General features: G+C 39.0%; 1 protein-coding gene across 9 annotated transcripts in view; it reads left to right on the plus strand.

The window, feature by feature from the left end:
* The window catches only part of Phf14 (PHD finger protein 14), a 169,153-nt gene that overhangs the window by 10,968 nt on the left and 139,005 nt on the right, over positions 1-19,180 (plus strand). For 4 of the 9 annotated variants that reach the window (XR_003843299.1, XM_021190299.2, XM_029535671.1 and 1 more), the window contains exons 1-3: positions 11,007-11,407; positions 11,775-11,885; positions 18,292-19,061. Coding sequence is in view for 6 of the 9 variants with exons in the window: in XM_021190299.2 (XP_021045958.1) it covers position 11,407; positions 11,775-11,885; positions 18,292-19,061 (882 nt within the window). In the remaining 3 variants the exon portion in view is untranslated. Of the gene's footprint in view, positions 1-11,006; positions 11,408-11,774; positions 11,886-18,291; positions 19,062-19,180 lie in introns of those variants that run through there. The other 5 variants (XR_003843301.1, XM_029535674.1, XM_021190300.2 and 2 more) reach the window with 4 other exon arrangements.

The raw sequence follows: 19,180 nt of genomic DNA on the forward strand, positions 1-19,180 counted from the left end.
AAAAAAAAACTAAAATAAAAAAGGAAAAAAAAGGTAGCTGAGAGTGGCTAGGTATGATCCTCTCTGCTCTATAAAGGCTGCTTTAGAAATCTTGCCCTGAGTTAGAGTTTAGCTTAGACTACATCAGAAGTTCCAGGTCAGCATTAGCTATAGTGTTTTTACTCTGTCTCAAAATAAACAAAGAAACAAACAGTAAAAGGGTGATCTGAAGAGATATGTTAGTTAGCTTTATTATGGTAATGATTTCATAGTGTTTTTATATGTCAAATTAGCATATTCAGTAGGACATGGTGGTTCATTCCTAACATGCTAGTAATTGCGTAGGTTTAGGCAAGAAATCCTGAGACTTGAGCCCTTCTTGTCTTCATAGTGACACCTTGTCTCCAGGAAATAAAACCAGAGCTGCAGATTTAATTCAGTGGTAGAATACACATCTAGCATGTCTCAGATCTTAGATTTAAACCCCTGTACTTAATAAAATACCACCTTATCACATTCTGTGCTATAAGTACCTGCACCTTATAGTTTCTTAACTTAAATAGAGCTGCATATATGAATGCGTATAAATCCAGCAGTGGTGGTACAGGCCTGTCATCTCAGCGTGTGGGAGGTAAAAGGAGCGTCAGCAGTTCAGTGTGAGCATTGGCTGTATAATGAATTCAAAGTGCACCTTGGATATATGAGAAACTGTCTTCAAAGGGGTAGACTTTCATTTATTTGGGGGACAGGATCAAACTGGCCTGGACTAACGCTGTGGTCCAGGCTGGTCCCAATCCATTCCAACCTCACACTTCTGAGTGATGGTATTAGAGGCACAAGCCATCATACTTATCAAGTGTAGTTTTTAAAACTTTGTTGTTTTGCTTTTTAGAAGTGAAAAGAAAACCACTGGATGACAGCCGTGAGAGATGCTTTGTAGGACCTACCACACTCCACTGATCTCTGTGCCCGTTGTTATGCCTCGCACTGTTCTGATTATTCGAATGAGTACCTTTGGAGTACATTTAGAACTTAAGCAATGCGAGCTCTTCCACTTGTGTCTGTTTTAAGATTGTCTGGGGCTTGCACACAGTTTTTTTTCCATTTAAAGTTGTATGATAATCCAAATCTTGTATTTCCACAGTTGTTTAAATAGTCTAGCACAACATACTACATATATTCCTCTTTATTTTTATTAATTTCAATATCATAGTACATAGACACATATGTCGGCAAAACACCCAAACACTAAAAATAAAGGTTAATTTTTTTAAGGTCATTATTGTGGGTACAATCCTGTTTTCTGAGCTTTCTGTCATTGTGACTAAAGTACAGAAAATAGTTAATAAGAGCAAAGGTTCTATGGTTCTGAGGTTTCAATTTAAGTTTTCTTCACTTGATTCTGCTGCGCTTAGGCCACAGGTAACTCAGTATACCAGGGAGAATCATGTGACAGAAGAAAGCTGCTCAATTTATGGTGGCCAGGAAGCAAAGAATTCTCACTCCTGTAACAAGGTTCCTTCATGCCTCACACCCATGGGTCTATGAATCAGAAATGGATTAATTCACTCATGATCCACTTGCTTCCTAAAGACTTTAAACACTGTTGCTTTAGGAGCCAGGCTTTCAATCCATGAGCTTTTGGGGGACAGCTAAGAAGCAAACCATAATAAATGAAAATGCATATCAGTACAATTAAATCACTGGGACTGAAGAGATAGCAGTGTTTTTGTTTTTGTTTGTTTGTTTGTTTGTTTTAAACAGAAAAGGGACCATGTTGAGGGATTTTAATCTAGCAACATGGCTACTCTGGCTGGAATACAAACAGGCTTTTAGTAATCACCTTTAATCCTAAATAATGGAAGTAAAGTTAGTTTGTAGGAGGAAGCACCCATGTTTAAAAGTGATGTTTAATTGAATGGCAGACAAAATGAGGAGTCACAGAAATGTTTGACCGAATATGATAGGCCCAACTCTCATGAGAAGAGAGAGGAAAGGGAAGGTACTTGGGAGAGAAGGGTAGCGCGAGAGAGGAGGCAGTTTTACTGGGAGAGCTTTACAGAGAGAGGTTAAGCAGAGCAATCTAGTCAGAGGCCAAGAGAGAAGCCTGATTGAATCAGTCATCTTGGAGAGGAATTTTGAACCCGAACAGCTGAGTTCAACCAGCCAGCCAGAGTCAGCCAAGAACAGGAAAGGGTGAGCTTATTCAGCAATAAGTCTCAAAGGCTGAAAACATTCTAGGCCTAGATAGGATTCTACAGAGGCTAGAAGCTTCCAGAACTAGGCCTAGGTTAGCTGACTGAAGCAATAAGCCTGGGAGATGACAGTTACAACAGGAAATAGACGTTACTTTAGCACGGCTCAGGAGTTAAGAGCACTTGTTGCTCTTGCAGAGGACCTAGCGCCCACATCTGGCAGAATACAGCTGCCTGCATCTCCAGTTATAGGATGAAACGACTTCTTTTTCCTTCCTGGAGTACCTGCACATATGTGACATACAGGCATACAGAAAGACATATACACATAAATAAATATAAATAAAGAGAACACATGAAAAGAATCAGCTCATTCTTTCTGTAATCTCAACCAGAATGACTTTATCGGCTTTAGCAAAGAAATATCAGCTCTCTCAAACTATGAGGCCCTAGTAAAATATGCATACATTTACTTGATTTAAGTTTCTCAGGCTTTCATTTCTAGAGCTAGAAGAGTTAATTGATGTCAGATGATGTAGATTGTACAAATTTACAGTATATGGGTTGAATTATGCTTCCCTCAAATCCATGAAGACACAGAACCTCCTAATGCGAACTTACTTGAGAAATTAGGGTACTTGTACTTAATGTAATAAGGCCACATTGTAGTAGGGTGAGTCCTAAATCAAATATTTAATATTCTTACAAGAAGGTGATCTATATCGACATGCAGAGAAGACCAAGTAAAGAGAGAAACAGAGATTGCATTTGTTGTTTGAAGCCCAGAAACACCAAGGGCCACTAGGAACTAGAAGAGGCAAAAAATAGATTATTCTCCAGAGTCTCTAGAGGGAGAATAGCTTTGTTTACTACTTCATCTCAGACCACTGACCTCTAGAACTGTGGGAAAATAATTTCTTGTTATCTTCAGCCATCTGCTATGAAGTAATTTTATAGCATTCTTAGAAAGCTAGTGTAGATATTGACAATCCTAAGTTGGACACTGTTGGAAGAGATGCTTGAAAATGTGGAAGTGGCTTTGGAATTGGAGCTGAAAGATTTTTTTAGAGTATAATAGAAACAGCTTAGATGTCCTTAAGAAATAATTTGTGGAGATATGTATATCTAAGTCAATCCTACTAAAACACATTCCGTACATATACAGGTAGTCATAAGCACAGGCAAATATTTAAATATTTACTTTTGTCATAAAGATTCATGAAGAAATGGAGCATATTTGAATGGACCCTGAAGGAAGGGTCATCCTCCTTATAAATGATAGAAAATGTGGTACAATTTTGTTTTTCTATTGGCCATAAAGAAGAAAGCTTTATAAAGCTTAACTATTAAGCTGTTTTTGTTTTTTTGTTTGTTTGTTTGTTTTGTACCATTGAAGGTGCAAAATCTACCAGCAGCTGAGAGTGCTCCTGGGAATAAACAGGTCACCAAGTCTCTGTACCTTCAAACAGCTTCCCAGATACTTTACAAACCAGAGACAAATCCAGAGAACCAAGAAATTGCTGGTTCTGGGTGTGATGAAACCCTTAACCAAAGCAAGTGATTGATGAAGGGCTTCATTTGGCTTATGCTTCCAGACCATAGTATATCAAACAGGGCAGGAAACTGGAAGCAAGAGCTGATTCAAAGCCATGGAAGGGTGCTCTATTGACTTGCTGCATATAACTTGCTCAGCCTGCTTTCTTATAGAACCCAGGACTACCACCTCAGTTGGCCCAATCATTTGGAGGCATTTTCTCAGCTGAGACTTGTTCCTCTCTGATGACTCTACATTGTGCCAAAGTGACATCTAACTCTCCAGCATTGCATCCTTTGGAAAGTCTTTATAACTTAAAAAAGTCCCTGCATTAAAATGTCTATAATAAGATAGGCTTTTTTTTTTATTACAGTTTGCTGCTACACTACAGGTAATTAGCTACTGTCGGCTTCTGTTTCCAAATCTCTTCTTAGGGCCAAACACAAATCACATCTGCAGTCCCATTTCCAAGAGACTCAGACCAATACAGATGAGCAGGATATATATGAGTCCAATTTCAACAAAAAGGAAAAGTCTAATTACACTGACAAAGAGAAATCTTTGATGTTGCAACCTAGTCTCAGTTCTTCAGATAGCCTCCTTACCAATCAATATATTCAATGCTCACAAACTTGTCTAAAATTTCAACCTGCGGATTGAAGTTCACTGGCTGTTGGCATTGCCCAATTATTTTATTAGAGCATGATTCTCAGAGGCATGAATGAGGTTACTACTGTTGGCTTTTCTTTCCAAAGGACATTTGGCAAAACGTTTCGAAATATGACAACTTGAATAAAGGTGAGCTGCTTTGGCATGATGTTGCTAGAGGGAAAAGCTGTATCATCTACAAACACAGGGTCATCTTCTACACTACATTATCTAGCCCAAAGTATCCATGGTGCCTACACTGAGAAATCCTAGTTTTGAGTAACAGAGAAGCTGTATTTCTTGACAATGAATTTAAAACTCTGGACTTTTACTCATCACACACACACACACACACACACACACACACACACACAAACACACACATACACATACATATATAAAATATTTAAATACACATTTAATATTTATTATATTTAAATATACATATTAGCTGTTTTTGGCATTTCTTTCTAGTTCATCGTCTCAGGCCATTTATTTATTTTTATTTATTTTTTGCTCCATCTTGATAGTCTATTATAAGAAGTACTTGTTGCCCATAGATTGTGATCAGACTATATATATATATATATATATATATATGATCATATGTGATAATTTAATTATTTCTAATTATTTCTCATTATAATATCTTCATTTTATTGGCAATAGCGTTTTCCCTGCTTTTTGAGCCAAACCATATCAAATAAATCTTTATTTTAAAGGGTAAAATTTTATTTCTTTTTTATTACCTAAACATATTAGTGTGCCAATCAGATTTTTAGTTTCAGCATACTCTTAACCCTGGGAATTTCTGTACTTTTAAAAAGTATCTCCCTTGACTCTTGGCACCCATCCCAGTTTAGATGCATACTTAAACTTTCTGTGTATGAGTATAAATATAAATTGCTCTAGAATGCTTTTTTTCTTTGTGTTTCCTCCTCTCTTAATGTGTATATTCTTTCTCTGGTTGTCCAGAGCAACAAACAGTAATTTACATGATTATATATTCAGTTGTATCCTAAATTGTGGCTGGGAAAAGATAATAATCATTTTGGTACATTCCCTAAATTACTATATATGGTATTCATTAAATATGTTTTAATGAAAATATCTTTGAAGAGTTTGCTCCTCATTGCATTTGGTGATTTGATGTCTACAAATTTCACAATTTTTCAAAACATTTCATTTCCCATTCTAAACATACTGACATTCAACATGTATTTGTGGAACAAATGAATGAGTTTAATTGGTTTCATTCAAACCTTTGTCTAATATCAGTATAAGAGTAGCTCAAAATTTGTTAAGACTGCTGCAGATCATAACATCTTAATAGTTTCAAGATAGAATGTGGCATATGAAATTGTTGAATGATTGCCTTATCTAGTTATCTAGTACTTATTTCCCTCTGTCTTAGGGTTTTACTTTTGTGACCAGACACCAGGACCAAGGCAACTCTTATAAGGACAACATTAATAGTAAAAATTGGGGCTGGCTGGCTTACAGGTTCAGAGGCTCAGTCCATTATTATCAAGGCAGGAACATGGCAGCATCCAGGCAGGCCTGGTGCAGGAAGAACTGAGAGATCTAAATCTTCATCTGAAGGCTGCTAGCAGAATACTGACTTCCATGCGTCTAGGATGAGGGTCTTAAAGCCCATACTCACAGTGACACACCTACTCCAACAAGGCCACACCTCTAAATAGTGCCACTCTCTGGGCCAAGCTTATTCAAACCATGACATCCTCATTTTTAATGCACTTAAAAAGAATCTTAAACAATTTTCATAATTGGACATGACACTATTTTCTGTTGGTATAGATATACACCTGAGAAACTTACTGGGCATGGTGGCATATTCCTGTAGTCCTAGCATGACCAAGCCTGCTCAGTCAGTCAACAGGTTCTCCAGTGCAGGAGTGAGGATTAAAAAGAAAAAAAGACAGACAACATTGTAGCGTGACCCCAGTCAATTTTGAGACTGAAGGCAAATTTTAATTTTCCAACACACTTTTTATACCACTTTATTTACATGAAAGAACTTTGGGCAAGCAATACAATAAGGAGCAAAGCAGCAGGAACTACTAACAAAGCAGCAAGATTACTCCTGATAGTTGTTAAAAAGGGCTTATCATAATGACCAAAATACTTGAGCCCACTTCCTCGTCCAAGCCCAAAAATCTTGCCTGAGGCCTAGTTCCACCCTAAGACTAAAATTCCTGCCTTATCCTACTTCCCTATCACAATCTAAAGTTAGATTCTTGCCTTATCTTGCCCTAATGTCAGATTTCTGCCTGAGCTTACTTGTCCTAGGCCAATGTCAGATTCCTGTCTGAAGTCCACTTCTTTGTCCTAAGCCAATGTCAGATTCCTGCCAAGCAGTACCCCAAAAGGCTTTCCTTCCACACTAGCACCTAAGAGGTTGTGACAGAATAATGACTATGACTTCAAGATCAGGGTGGATGTTATGGGCAAGACTGACCCTCAAAATCCAAAGACAAATGAACTACAATATAATTGTGAGAGGAATTTTGCCATACTTGTATTATGTTCTTTTTTCCTCTTAGTAATACTACTGTGGTTTATTTATATGGATGTCTTCCAATCAAAATGTGGCTGGTTACTCCTGTAGCCTTTGTGCCACTATTGCACCAGCATATCTTGGAGGCAGGTTGCTTTTGTTTGTGGCTAGATCTCAGTGTTTGTAGTTGGGAGATATTGATGATTACATTTCTCCTCCTCTGATAGTGTGCAGAACACCTTAACATTAGCCATTAGGGATGAAGCTTCTAGTTGAACACTAGTTTAATGTCTCTGTGTTCAATAACATAAGTAGTGTCTTCAGCAGTAGGGATTTGCTATCAGGCTGTAGAGAGCAAGTAACAATAGTCTGTGATTCTGAGTTTCTGCCTGCAGTAAAACTCACTTTAATCCGGTCTGGGTTCATCCTGAAAGGCTGGCTGGGCTGAAATGGAATGTGCGAGAGAAATTTGGAAGCCAGGACAAAATATTCTGATTGAGGCTCAAAATTTACTGAAGGAACTCAGTTTATATAGCGTGGGAAAAACCCCAGCCCCCAGCCCCAGTCTTTGAAAGCACAGGTGAATGTCTGTGGGCGGGTCCAAAGGATGTTGTCTTCTGGGACATCAAACTGTCTTCTCAGCAGGTGGTGGAGACACAGTGACAGCAGAGCAGCTCTGGCAAGTCTTGAAGTTTTCCGCCGGTGGATCTGGGCTTTGAAGGACAGCGATTAGTATAAACAGTAAAGCTTGGCAGATCTGAAGGTTATAACCACAGGTGGTCCAGTGGCAACCTAGAGCTGGGAGGCCCCAACATGTGATACTTGAAGGGTCGTATGGAATCTGTCCAGTGACTCAACAGGAGAGAACCCATTTGTAGTGAAGGGAAATGAAATTTAAGATAAAATTTGAGGCCTGATTTATGTAACTGATGTCAAATAGTCCAAAGAAAAAGTTGTTTGCAAGCTTAGATGCCTGAGGCTGAGAACATAGTGGAACAGGCCCGGGCATGACTGGGCAGGCCCATTGTTAAAGCATTCCTGGGGCTGACTGGCCATAAGATAAAAGAAGAATGCAGGAACTTGTCCTGGCTATCTTGGCTGAGTCATAAGCCACCTGAGCCGGCACCTCCTTCTGCCCGCTGCCCTCATGACATAGTTTGATGTTCTGCTGACCTAGATAAGCTTCCAGCCCTTGGGATTCCTGACATCCTGGCTTGCACGTACCATTCAGCTAATGTATAATCATTTTTTGCTGATGTTCAAGTGAGTCAATCGTGTGAAACTGCGCCAATTCCTCCTAGCCCCCAACACTCTCCCTATAAAAACCCCTAATTTTCGAGCCTCGTGGTCGATACCTCTGTCTCCTGCATGAGATATGTATCGGCCCAGAGCTCCGTCATTAAACTACCTCGTGCTTTTGCATCAAGAAGGTCTCTTGCGTTTCCTTGGGTGGATCCTTTCCCAAGACTCGAGTGGGGATCCCTGAAAGGGGGTCCTACAGTAGTACTGGGGTTTTTACTTGGTGAGATAAGCTATCTAGTTGAGGCATTGTCTCACCCTTGCATATTGTATTTGCTTAAAGAGCCTCTACACTGGTAGATTTCTGTTGTAACAAAGACCTCAGAATGGGGTTTTCTTAGTGAGGAGAATTGCTGAAGAGAATTCTGAGTGCTTGGGAGACTACAAGAAAACAAGACAAGAGTCTTGTGAGCTCAGTTTCTTGAGAACACAGAACTTGCTTTTGGAGTGCATTTAGTGCTCCTCCCAGGTGTAGTGAATAGGAGTGAGTTTATTTCAGATTATTCATCACAGCTAACTACTGGGGTCTCCTATCTGTGTGGAACGGGTCTTGGTTGCAGATGAGCGAGTGACAGAGTCCACACGAGAGAGAGTGTAGAATCTGAATGTATTTTCACAAAGTGAACACCAATCTTAAATAATACAGAAAATAAAGGGGTAGGATGTCATAGTGAAGGGAAATGAAATTTAAAATGAAATTTAAGGCCTGGGATTCATGTAACTTATGTCCAGAGAGTTGTTTTGTGAGCTTAGAAGCCTGAGGCTGGGAACCTAGCAGGCCTGGGCAAGTCTGAGCAGGCCCGCCACTACACAGTAACCAGATGTTCCGCTGACCTGCCCCTCAGGTTCCTGACATCCTAACTTACTGACTTGTAATCATTCTGCTGAGCCAATCGTGTGTAATCGTGCCAATTCTTGCTAGCCCCTCCCCTCCCCCTATAAAAAACCCCCAGCTTTCCAGCCACGTGGTCGGTGCCTCTACCTCCTTCGTGAGGTATGCATTGGCCCAGAGCTCCGCCATTAAACTACCTAGTGTTTTTACATCAAGATGGTTTATACGTGGTTTCTGGGCGTCGCCTTCTTGAGACTAAAGTGGGAAGGGCTCCCCACGAAAGTCTTACAATAGCAGGCAAAGTACATTGAAGTTATCTGACACAAAACAGAGGAATGACTTCAAAAGGACTTATAGGTGCCAGGTAATGTTTACAGTAAAGATAAAGCAGCTCTGCCTAGGGTCAGCTAAAGACAGGTAAGAGTTTCACACCCTCGTCACAATTTGTGCTACTCCTTTGAGCCTTGTGTGAGCTTGCACCAGGGGTCTGCTCTAGCAGACCTTCTCATGAATAATGCAATACCACAACCCCCCCTATTTCCTAGGTCTTGGTAAATACTTGCCTATGAAAGTAACTTGGATGAAATGAAGATTCCAAAAGTATGCTTTGCTAAGCTTGCCCTGAGCTATTCTGCTTCTGTTCTTTGTAATGCCTAATTAGTTTCATCAGTCTTTTCATGGAATCCTACTGAATTCCAAGCTCCTGTCTTCAAGGATAATTTAGGACATTGGAACACGGGTGGAGGCTCACTTATGATACACCATACTAACGTGAGGATAGGGTTTGAGTATATGGGTTATTGGAAATGCCAGGGCTCCAGGAGGCTGCGTTTCTTTTGAAACTCTTTTTCTCAGGACTGCGTCTAGGTTTTCAAACCCATAATTTGAGTCACTACTGGAGTGGGTGTGGCAGGGGTCTTTAGTGTTAGTTGTCTTCTCTGTATTCCCCACCCCCATTATACTTTGGGGCGGCTTCACTAGCACCTTAACTTCGCCTTCAGGTTTGTTCATTAGCTTATTAAGGACAGTCCTGGGCTTGGCTCCCGTCTGCCTTGTTTCTGAGGCTTAGCTCTTATTGGAGTTACACAAAATAGTTGTCTTATGTTCCTAACACTGAAAAACGGAAAATTTGTCTTTTTGAGTCTGCATTACCTCATGCAGGATAATTTTTTCTATCTTTATCCATTTTCTTGCAAATTTTATTTTTCTTAACAGCTGAATAATATTCCATTGTATAAATATAAAACATTTTCACTATTCAATCATTAGCTTATGGACATCTATAATGTTTCTAATTTTTGGTGATTATATAGAGAGCAGCAATGGACATGAATGAGCAAATATCAACCTCTGAGTGGTGTCTTACTCAGGGTTTCTATTCGTGCACAAAACATCATGGCCAAGAAGCAAGTTGGGGAGGAAAGGGTTTATTTAGCTTACACTTGCACATTGCTGTTCATCACCAAAGGAAGTCATGACAGGAACTCACACAGGGTAGGAACTTGGAGGTTGAAGTGGATGCAGAAGCCATGGAGGGTGCTGCTTACTGTCTTGCTTCCCCTGGCTGGCTTATCTTGCTTTCTTATAGAATCCAAGACTACTAGCCCAGGGATGGCACCACCCATGATGAGCTAGGCCCTCCCTACTTGATCACTAATTGAGAAAATACCTTATAGCTGGATCTCATGGAGACATTTCCTCAAGGGAGGCTCCTTTGATAACTCCAGCTTGTGTCAAGTTGACATACAAAACCAGCCAGTACAAGTGGTTTAGTGGAATCTTGAGGTAGATGGATTCTCAGCTCCATGAGGAACCTCCCCTCTGATTTCCATAGTAGCTGTTCCAGTTTTCCCTCCCAGCATCAATGACTCCTTCTTAGGCAGATGGATGGAATTAGAGAATCTCTGAACCTTCTTAAAGTTACTGAGCGCCTGCGAGGGAGCGAGTGTGCGCATGCGCCCTCCTCTTCTGCAGCCTGGGAGGCGTTTCTCGGCGGTTTTCACTTCCTCCTTGCCGGAGCTGTATCCGGGTCGCTCTTCTCCCTATTGTCTCTGACAGTCGGCCCTAGGCTGTGGAAAATTCTGGGTCTTTTGTTGCTTCTGGTGCAGGCTAATAAAGTTTTCTTTTTATTTCCAGTTTTCACCGGGGCAGTTCCCCTCGCAGGGCGGCCGGTTCGGGCCTGGCGCCCCTGGCCGGGGAGCGCGGGGGAAGGGGCGCCGGGCGGGCGCGGGGCGTGGGGAGGGACGGTAGCCCGGCCCCGGGGTCGCCCCTGCTCGGTCGGCGCACCGCCCTGCCTCAGTCGCTGCTCTCCGGTCTGTCTCCTTGGCCCTCTGCGCGGCCCCGCTGCCTTGCCTCTCACAGCCTTCCCTAGGTCTCCAAACGACCACCTCACGGATTCCTTAGTAAGTGTCTCCGAGGCCTCAGCCCCTCTCCACTTCTCCTTCCCGTCAGGCGGCGCGGAGCAGGGCGGGCCAGGTGGGTCCTGCAGGACAGACAGACACCCGGACCCTCGGTGGAAGCTGCTCCGTGGTCCCGTGGCTTCCGAGATGCCGTGCGTGGCCGGACGTTGTCCGAGTGAGGGATTACTGAGTGGTCAGAAGTTAGGCAGGGGTCTGCGAGCATGTGGGCTGTTTGAATTGGTCCTGGCCTAACTTCAGGGACAACCAGGCCCTCTGCAACCAGCGCCCCCAAGCCCAGTGTGGAGAAGTCAACCAAGTCATTCCTATTTCCCCCAGATTGTAAGCTGATTGTAATATTTTCTCTTAACAGTGGATCGCAGCTCCAAGAGGAGGCAGGTGAAGCCTTTGGCCGCTTCTCTCCTGGAAGCTCTTGATTATGATAGTTCAGATGACAGTGATTTTAAAGTTGGAGATGCTTCAGGTAAATGTTTTCTTTCTCTCTCCCTTTCACAGCTTTCTGCGGTTCACTGCATTTTTAACTTTTTAATTTTTTTGAGATTTTTGATTAAAATGTTCATTTACTGTGCACACAAACCATTTATTTTGATCATTTAATTTCTCACATTTCCCTAAGATCCTCTCATTAGAACCTACTGTGGCTTCTGCTTCCGTCCATATTTACTCAGATGATTAGCTGGTAGGGAGGGAGCCTATTCAAAAAGGAGAAACATTTTTCCCATTCTATACCCTAAAATATATTTATGCTTATATATTCCAGTGAAGACTTGAGGTACCCCAGATGTAGAAGACTATATTATGAATAATATGGACCACAATATCCTTGAGCAGTGTTACTCCCATATCAGCCCCCTTGGCATACTTAGGGGAGTTCTTTTTGTGCACGGGCTCTCTAACAGAATGAAGCCCAAGGAAACCTTGTGCTTTAAAACAGCAGGTCCAGTGGTACTATGCCTTGAGTGCTTGCTTATTCTAGTTAGTGATATAAAGAGATGATGAACTTCTATGTTCACATAGTTTAAAAGCAGAAAGGGAACATTATGATTTTTCTTTGTGCATTTTCTTCTGTGTACTTAATGTGCACTTAATATATTAAGTTTCAGTTAAAGCAACCCGAGAAACAAAATGATAATAGGCTGTTATATCTGCAAAGCATCAGTGAACACATGAACATTAAGAACTTTTTGTATTTCTCTCCCATTGATAAACATTTAGATAAAGTATAAGATAAAAAGCCTTTCTGATTTCAGCCCTTCCATGGTTCTTTTCTTGAAGCACTGGGGGCATACTCAGGGCCTTTCACATGCTCTGTTGCTAGACTGTACTTCCAGCCCCTCTGACATATTTTAATATCCCATCATGCACCAGCCCCTCTTACATGTTACTATCCCATCAGGCAATCTGAGAGTTTGGAACATCTTGCTCCCTTTCTCCAACACGCTCATCTCTCTTTTTAAAGGTGGTGAGAAGAGATGAAATTAGTTTTTATCAGCCAGGTACTGGTGGCACATGCCTTTAATCCTAGCACTGGGGAGAAACTGCGAGTTGGAAGCCAGCCAGGGCTACAGAGTCTAACCTTGTCTTAGAAAACAAACAAAAAATTCCTTTGTATTGTGTTACTCTTAACAGCATCAGCAAACAGAATTTGCATTATGATTTGCTACAGAATCTCATTTAACTTTTATAATAGCTCATTTAGGAGATAATCCTTTACAGTCATAGAGGTACTGAGTTTAAAGGACTGCTCATGAGGCTATTCAGAAACTGATGTCCAGTGGGTCTGACTAAAAAGTCTTCTCATTGTTTAGATGCTAAAAGTGGATTGATAGAATCTCAAATCAAAATGGCCTGGCAATTTTGGCACCTGATGAGTTCAAGCCAGCAGTCAACACTTGATAAAATTACCTCGATTAACTGTTTTCTAACGTTTACTTTGCAGCTCTTTATCGTCTGTGTAGTTGATTCACTGATGTTTGGTACTTTCAAAGAAGGAAAAGAAAGGAAAGGGAAGGAGGTAAATGTCATCTTCCTAGGGATGACTAACAGGAGTATTCTTTGCTGAAAGGTAGTACTGGTGCATAGGTGAGATTTTAAACTGTTAAGTTGTTACCGTTTAAAAGACAGGAATCAATGAAACAAGCTCCTATGTTTACGTTCTGTAAATGTTCAAAAGTGATTTGGTTTCAATAAATCCTGGTTTGATAGTTCTATTTTTTTGTTTATTAAGGTGGAGTCATTCCCAGACATTTCTCTTTATAAGGGATGAAATAGTCCAGAGATAAGTTTATAAGCTACCTGAAAAAGAGTGTATGGTATTAAACCAAGCCAAGATTCCAGATCTTAATATATACTAATTATTGTTGAAGGGATGTTATATTTGGCTAATGTTTGATCCCTAAAAGAACTCAAGAATTCATACTACTTGTTGCCTCTTATCATATAATCCCCTGTTGTTTACTGCCCTGGCTCCTGGCAAGTATATGTGAGCTAAGATTTCAGGTCATAAGTATACTTTTGTAGCTTTTGCTTGTTACTCTGAAAAAGAGCTAGTGGAAAATAGTTTCATTTAAAACAATAGTCAATGGCAGGTGAGTCTTTTCCATTTTGACTCAGATGGGTTGGTGCTCAGAGAGGAGATATTGACATATGCTAGATCAGCACTATTTCCTCTCATAGTTGGTTGAGGAAAATAAATAAATATGTCCTAAGTTAAGGCACAGTTTAAAATAATAGCCTACAGAAGAACCATATGTAGAAATGTTAGGTGGAACCATATGCAAGTGACTTATTTTTGTAGGTATAAACCAGCCCAATATTGGAAATTATATAGTTTAGCTTAAATAAAATAGTTTATTTGATTTGTGCCTAGGGTTAGAGATAATTTTTTTTTTTTATTTATCTGAATTGAATGCTTTTGAAGATGTGAGCAGTTAGTAATCTTATTAACAGTATAAACCTGTGGTGTCCTGGCCTTTCCTCCTTTCTTTGCTACATAAAGCAAAGCGAGTTAACTAGATTTTGATGGGTTATTTAGTTAGTGTAGCCATTGTGCCTAGAAGTAATCTAGCTGGAAGAGTCAGGTTGAGGTGTTTGTAGCTCTTTTCGGTAGTTCTTTTTGGTTAACCTGGTCAAATTATATTCATTAGCATTCCGCTCAATACTTTTCCAAATGTTACGGTGAAATCACTACAAGGGTGGTTGATTCTGTGTATAATTTCAGTCAGGAGAAAGAATTATTTTAGACCAGATTGATATATATCAATTCCATTGAGGAATGAGAGGAGGAGTGTGAACTAAGAATATTTAGAGAAAAACAATTTTGGTGAGGGAAACATTAAATGTTAAAGGTATGGAGACATGGAAATGTTATTTCTATTTGGGGTAGAACATACCTAGAAAATAGTGAGAAGATGGAGATCTTATTCTAGATGTGGGATTCTCAGAATACCTTGGTACTGTTGGCATTTTGTGTTGGCTAATCCTGTTGTAGAGGTTTGTTCTGTGTAGTATAGTGTTTATAGCATCTTTATGGTGTTTATAGCATCTTTGTCTTGTACTTGATGCCTGTAGTGTTGTAGTGTCTTCCCTACATGTTGTACCTGCTGTGTGACTGCTGATGTTTTTAGGACCTAGTGGATGCATGTCTTTGGGGAAAGAGTTGTCCTTAGAGAAGCTCTAGTTTAAATTTACCCAGAATCTGTAACTAGAGTCAGTAGAGAATGAGTTGGGTTGAGTGATGGGCTTCAGAATCAGTTAAAGGTGACTCCAGGATAACACAGGATTAACCAGAAGACTGGTGATGCCTTATTTACTATGCTTATTTATGGTGCTAATTCTTGTTGCTCTGGATCTATGAAAAGAAGAAGGTTTATGGAATTGTTGGGCAGAGATTATATTTCAGTTTTAAATCTCTAAATTGTACTGATTGTATTTGTTTTTTATCATGAAGAAAAAATGAGCTTTTTTGTAATGATACTGATGACTGTTGATAATTGCATTCATATTATTCTGAATATTGCCAAGGGATTTTTGAAAGTATATTGTTAATTCTGTAACTGAAAAAAAATTCCTTAACAGTTGAAATGAATGTTGCTTTGAGAGATCCTGACATACTTTGTGCTTTGAAGGTTTTTTGTTTTTGCTTTTTAAATTTATAACTAAATTAGGAATAGGAGTCTAATTTTAAAGATATTTTTATATGTTAAAAAGTTTATTGTAGATGTGGGATTAATTAACTCTGTTCTTATGTATAAGATGGATTTTCAGAATATCTGGATAAATGACACTATTCATTTTCCTTCTTTCTTTGCTTTTCTTCCTTCTCTTCTTTCCTTTCTTCCACATGAAATGTTAAGTTTGGAAGGCAGCATGGGGGTAGTTTTTGTCATCATGGAAATAGAAATGTTTTTCTTTTGCAGCCTTTAAAAATATAGCCAGTTGTGGACCTTGTTTTCTCATTGTGGTTATTCATCTGTGATTATGAATAAATATCTCTTCCTCAAATGAATATGTAGAATATGGTAGAATATGTACCAAAAAATGACTAATTTTGAAAAAGTTATATTCCCAAGACCGTGGTCCTGTTGTTAGATTAGATTATGACTAAGATGTTATATTCTGTGACTAAAAAGTTGGGCTAGTATTTGTATTTAGAGAAAAATGCCATGTTCTTGTAATAATATATTGACAAATACAAAGGTAAAACAGTTGAATCTTAACATTGCACTCTTCTGAGACATGGTTATAAAACAAAAACAAATCAAAGAATATGTTTACCTCTACATTTGACAGTAATTGCATGAGTATTGACATCAAAAATAAACTCACAAAATCCATGACATTTATAAAGTTTACCAGGTATTACAAAGTTGGCTTCTCATCAGGAATCTGTACTAGTGAGCTTTAGTTTTTTTTTTTTTTTTTTTTTTTTTAATTGACTGATAAATTATTGTGTTAAAATAGCTTCTAGATGGCTGACCTAGAAGAATAGGACCTTTCCTTTTTGTCTACTTTTTAGCTTTCTTGATTTCAGTGTTGCTTGTGTTGTAATGTTCTTTAGTTGCTGTGCACAAGGGTTCTCTCCTTGCCTTTGAAATATTTAGTGGAGTCTGCTTATTTCTCAGAAGACCATTATTTTAAAAATTGTAGAAATTATTGCTGATTTTAGGTAGGTCTGGTTTTTCTTTGTAGGTTAGGTTTAATTATTATGAATGATTTAAAATTCAATTTTTCTTAATGATTTGTAGAACTCTTGAGCTGAAAACAAGTCACTTTGCTTTGAAATGATAGAGTCCATACTCTTTAAATCCAAAAAGCTCAGAGATCTACAAGAATTTAACTTTGGCAGAGACTTGTTTAATAGCAAAACCTGTTAAAATCAATTTAATTTGTTCATAATCTCATACTCTGTAAATACTTATACTTTATATCATTGAACTATTGTATTTGATTATAGAATAGTACCTTATACGCATAAAATGTGAAAATTTCCAAATTTAAGCACACATACCTGGCTCCAGAGGTCTGAAACATAAGGAATTGATTGGCTTGGATAGTAGTGCACTTTTGCCCTGTGTAAGTTTGTTTAGAATAAGGGTGGTTTTGTTTTTCTTCATAACACTGTTGAATAAGCTGAGTCTTGAGATTGATAATAATTTCATTGAGTCATTCAAAATCTGTTTTAATTTCTTACATGACCTAACTAACACATAGGATAGTTTGATTATTAGCTGTGTATATGGGGCTTCTTAGGTGATTTAGATTACTAATTAATTTTTTGAACCTTCAATTCCCAGTTAAATTTACAGGTCAAAGAAAGTTAAATTCAAAGAAATTAAAATTGTATGGAAGCAATAATACTTTATGCTATTTTAGTGTTTCTATTTTCTTGATTATAGATGCAGAAAATTTGTTTTTCTATAAACTTTACAGTTGGTATACAAATCCTCATCTCCCTCTTCTTTTTCCACTTCTATTTATGCTCCTGTCCAAAAATTTCAAATTTTTATTTGCTGGCTTATGTGAGACAAGATTAGAATAAGAGTAGTGCTGGGTTGCTGTGGACTCTGCTGCCCTAGGTGGGAATGGAAACAGGTTGCTAATTAAAGGCTTGCATGAACTACTCAATAACCATAGCCTATTTATTCAGTAGCAGATAGCTGATCATTTTAGGATAGTTTGATTTCTTTGTCAGCATTTTCCATTCAAGGGTAGCTGGAACTTAGAAAGTTTACATGACACATGATACAAGCAGTATCCTATTTATCAGGAAGACTGAAATCTTCTTTCATCTTCCATTGTTTTACGTGTCATTGGTATTGTCTATTGTTGCCTTTGTACTGATCAAACATCTGCTACAAGTTGACTATCATAGATCTTTGCTTGTTTTGATAGATAAAAAGTTTAATAGATAGTTTTACAGGGCTAACATTGTTTTGCTTGAAATTTGATTTCTTAGTTTAAGTATGCATATTACATGAACGAAGGATGTAAAAGAATAATAAATTATATTATGATTAATTTACAGTCAAGTTCTCATTAAAACATACATTTAGAAAATAAATAATTATCTCTAGGTCACTATACTGATATTAGCTATTTGATATAAATCAGTGTTACTATGTTCAAGGTATATTCTAACATACATTTCATTTCTCATCTTCATTAGTTCATCCTGGATTAAATCATATATCAACTTTGTTGACTTATTATTTAACGAGGTTGGGAATGTCTACCATCCTTTGCCTTAGATTTGTTTATATTGTTTTGCAAGTTATCCACAAGTTTTGGTGGTTTCATTTGTGTCAGTGTTGTGTGTGTGTGTGTATGTATATACATATGTGTGGTTTTTTTTCTCATATTTTCAACAGATTCTGAAGGGAGTGGTAATGGAAGTGAAGACCCTTCAAAGGACAGTGGAGAAGGTTCCTGTAGTGATTCTGAGGAAAACATTTTAGAAGAAGAACTGAGTGAAGATATTCAAGTAAAAGAAGAACAGCTTAAAAATTCTACAGAGGAAATGCCAGCAGACAAACAGTTAATTAAAATGGAAAAGAAGGAAGAGGAAGAAAATGGAGAAAGACCTAGAAAGAAAAAGGAGAAAGAGAAGGAGAAAGAAAAGGAAAGGGAGAAGGACAAAGAAAAGGCAACAGTATCTGATAGTGCAGCTGCTTCTGCTGCTGGCACCACACCGGCCACAAGCCCTCCTGCTGTTACCTCCCCTTCTGTCNCNACCACCACCACCACCACCACCACCACGGAGGAACAAGTCAGTGAACCCAAGAAATGGAATCTTCGTCGAAACCGTCCCCTGTTGGACTTTGTATCCATGGAAGAACTGAATGATATGGATGATTANGACAGTGAAGATGATAATGACTGGAGACCTACTGTAGTAAAGAGAAAGGGGAGATCGGCATCTCAGAAGGAGGGCAGTGATGGCGACAATGAGGATGATGAAGATGAGGGAAGTGGGAGTGAGGAAGATGAGAATGATGAGGGCAATGATGAAGATCATAGCAGCCCTGCTAGCGAAGCAGGTGGCAAGAAGAAGAAGAGTAAAGTTCTTAGCAGAAACAGTGCTGATGATGAGGAACTGACCAATGATAGCCTGACCCTATCTCAGAGCAAGAGTAATGAGGTAGAGCAACCCAATTTTTATATCTGTCTGTCTGGGGAAAGGGAATTTTCTAAATCAGTACTTATTTTATTAAGTGGCACCCTTGAATTTTTATTTAGTTGTAGGAGTGAATGAACACC

The sequence above is a fragment of the Mus pahari genome, chromosome 2, assembly GCF_900095145.1.
Source record: "Mus pahari chromosome 2, PAHARI_EIJ_v1.1, whole genome shotgun sequence".
NCBI classification, from domain to species: domain Eukaryota; kingdom Metazoa; phylum Chordata; class Mammalia; order Rodentia; family Muridae; genus Mus; species Mus pahari.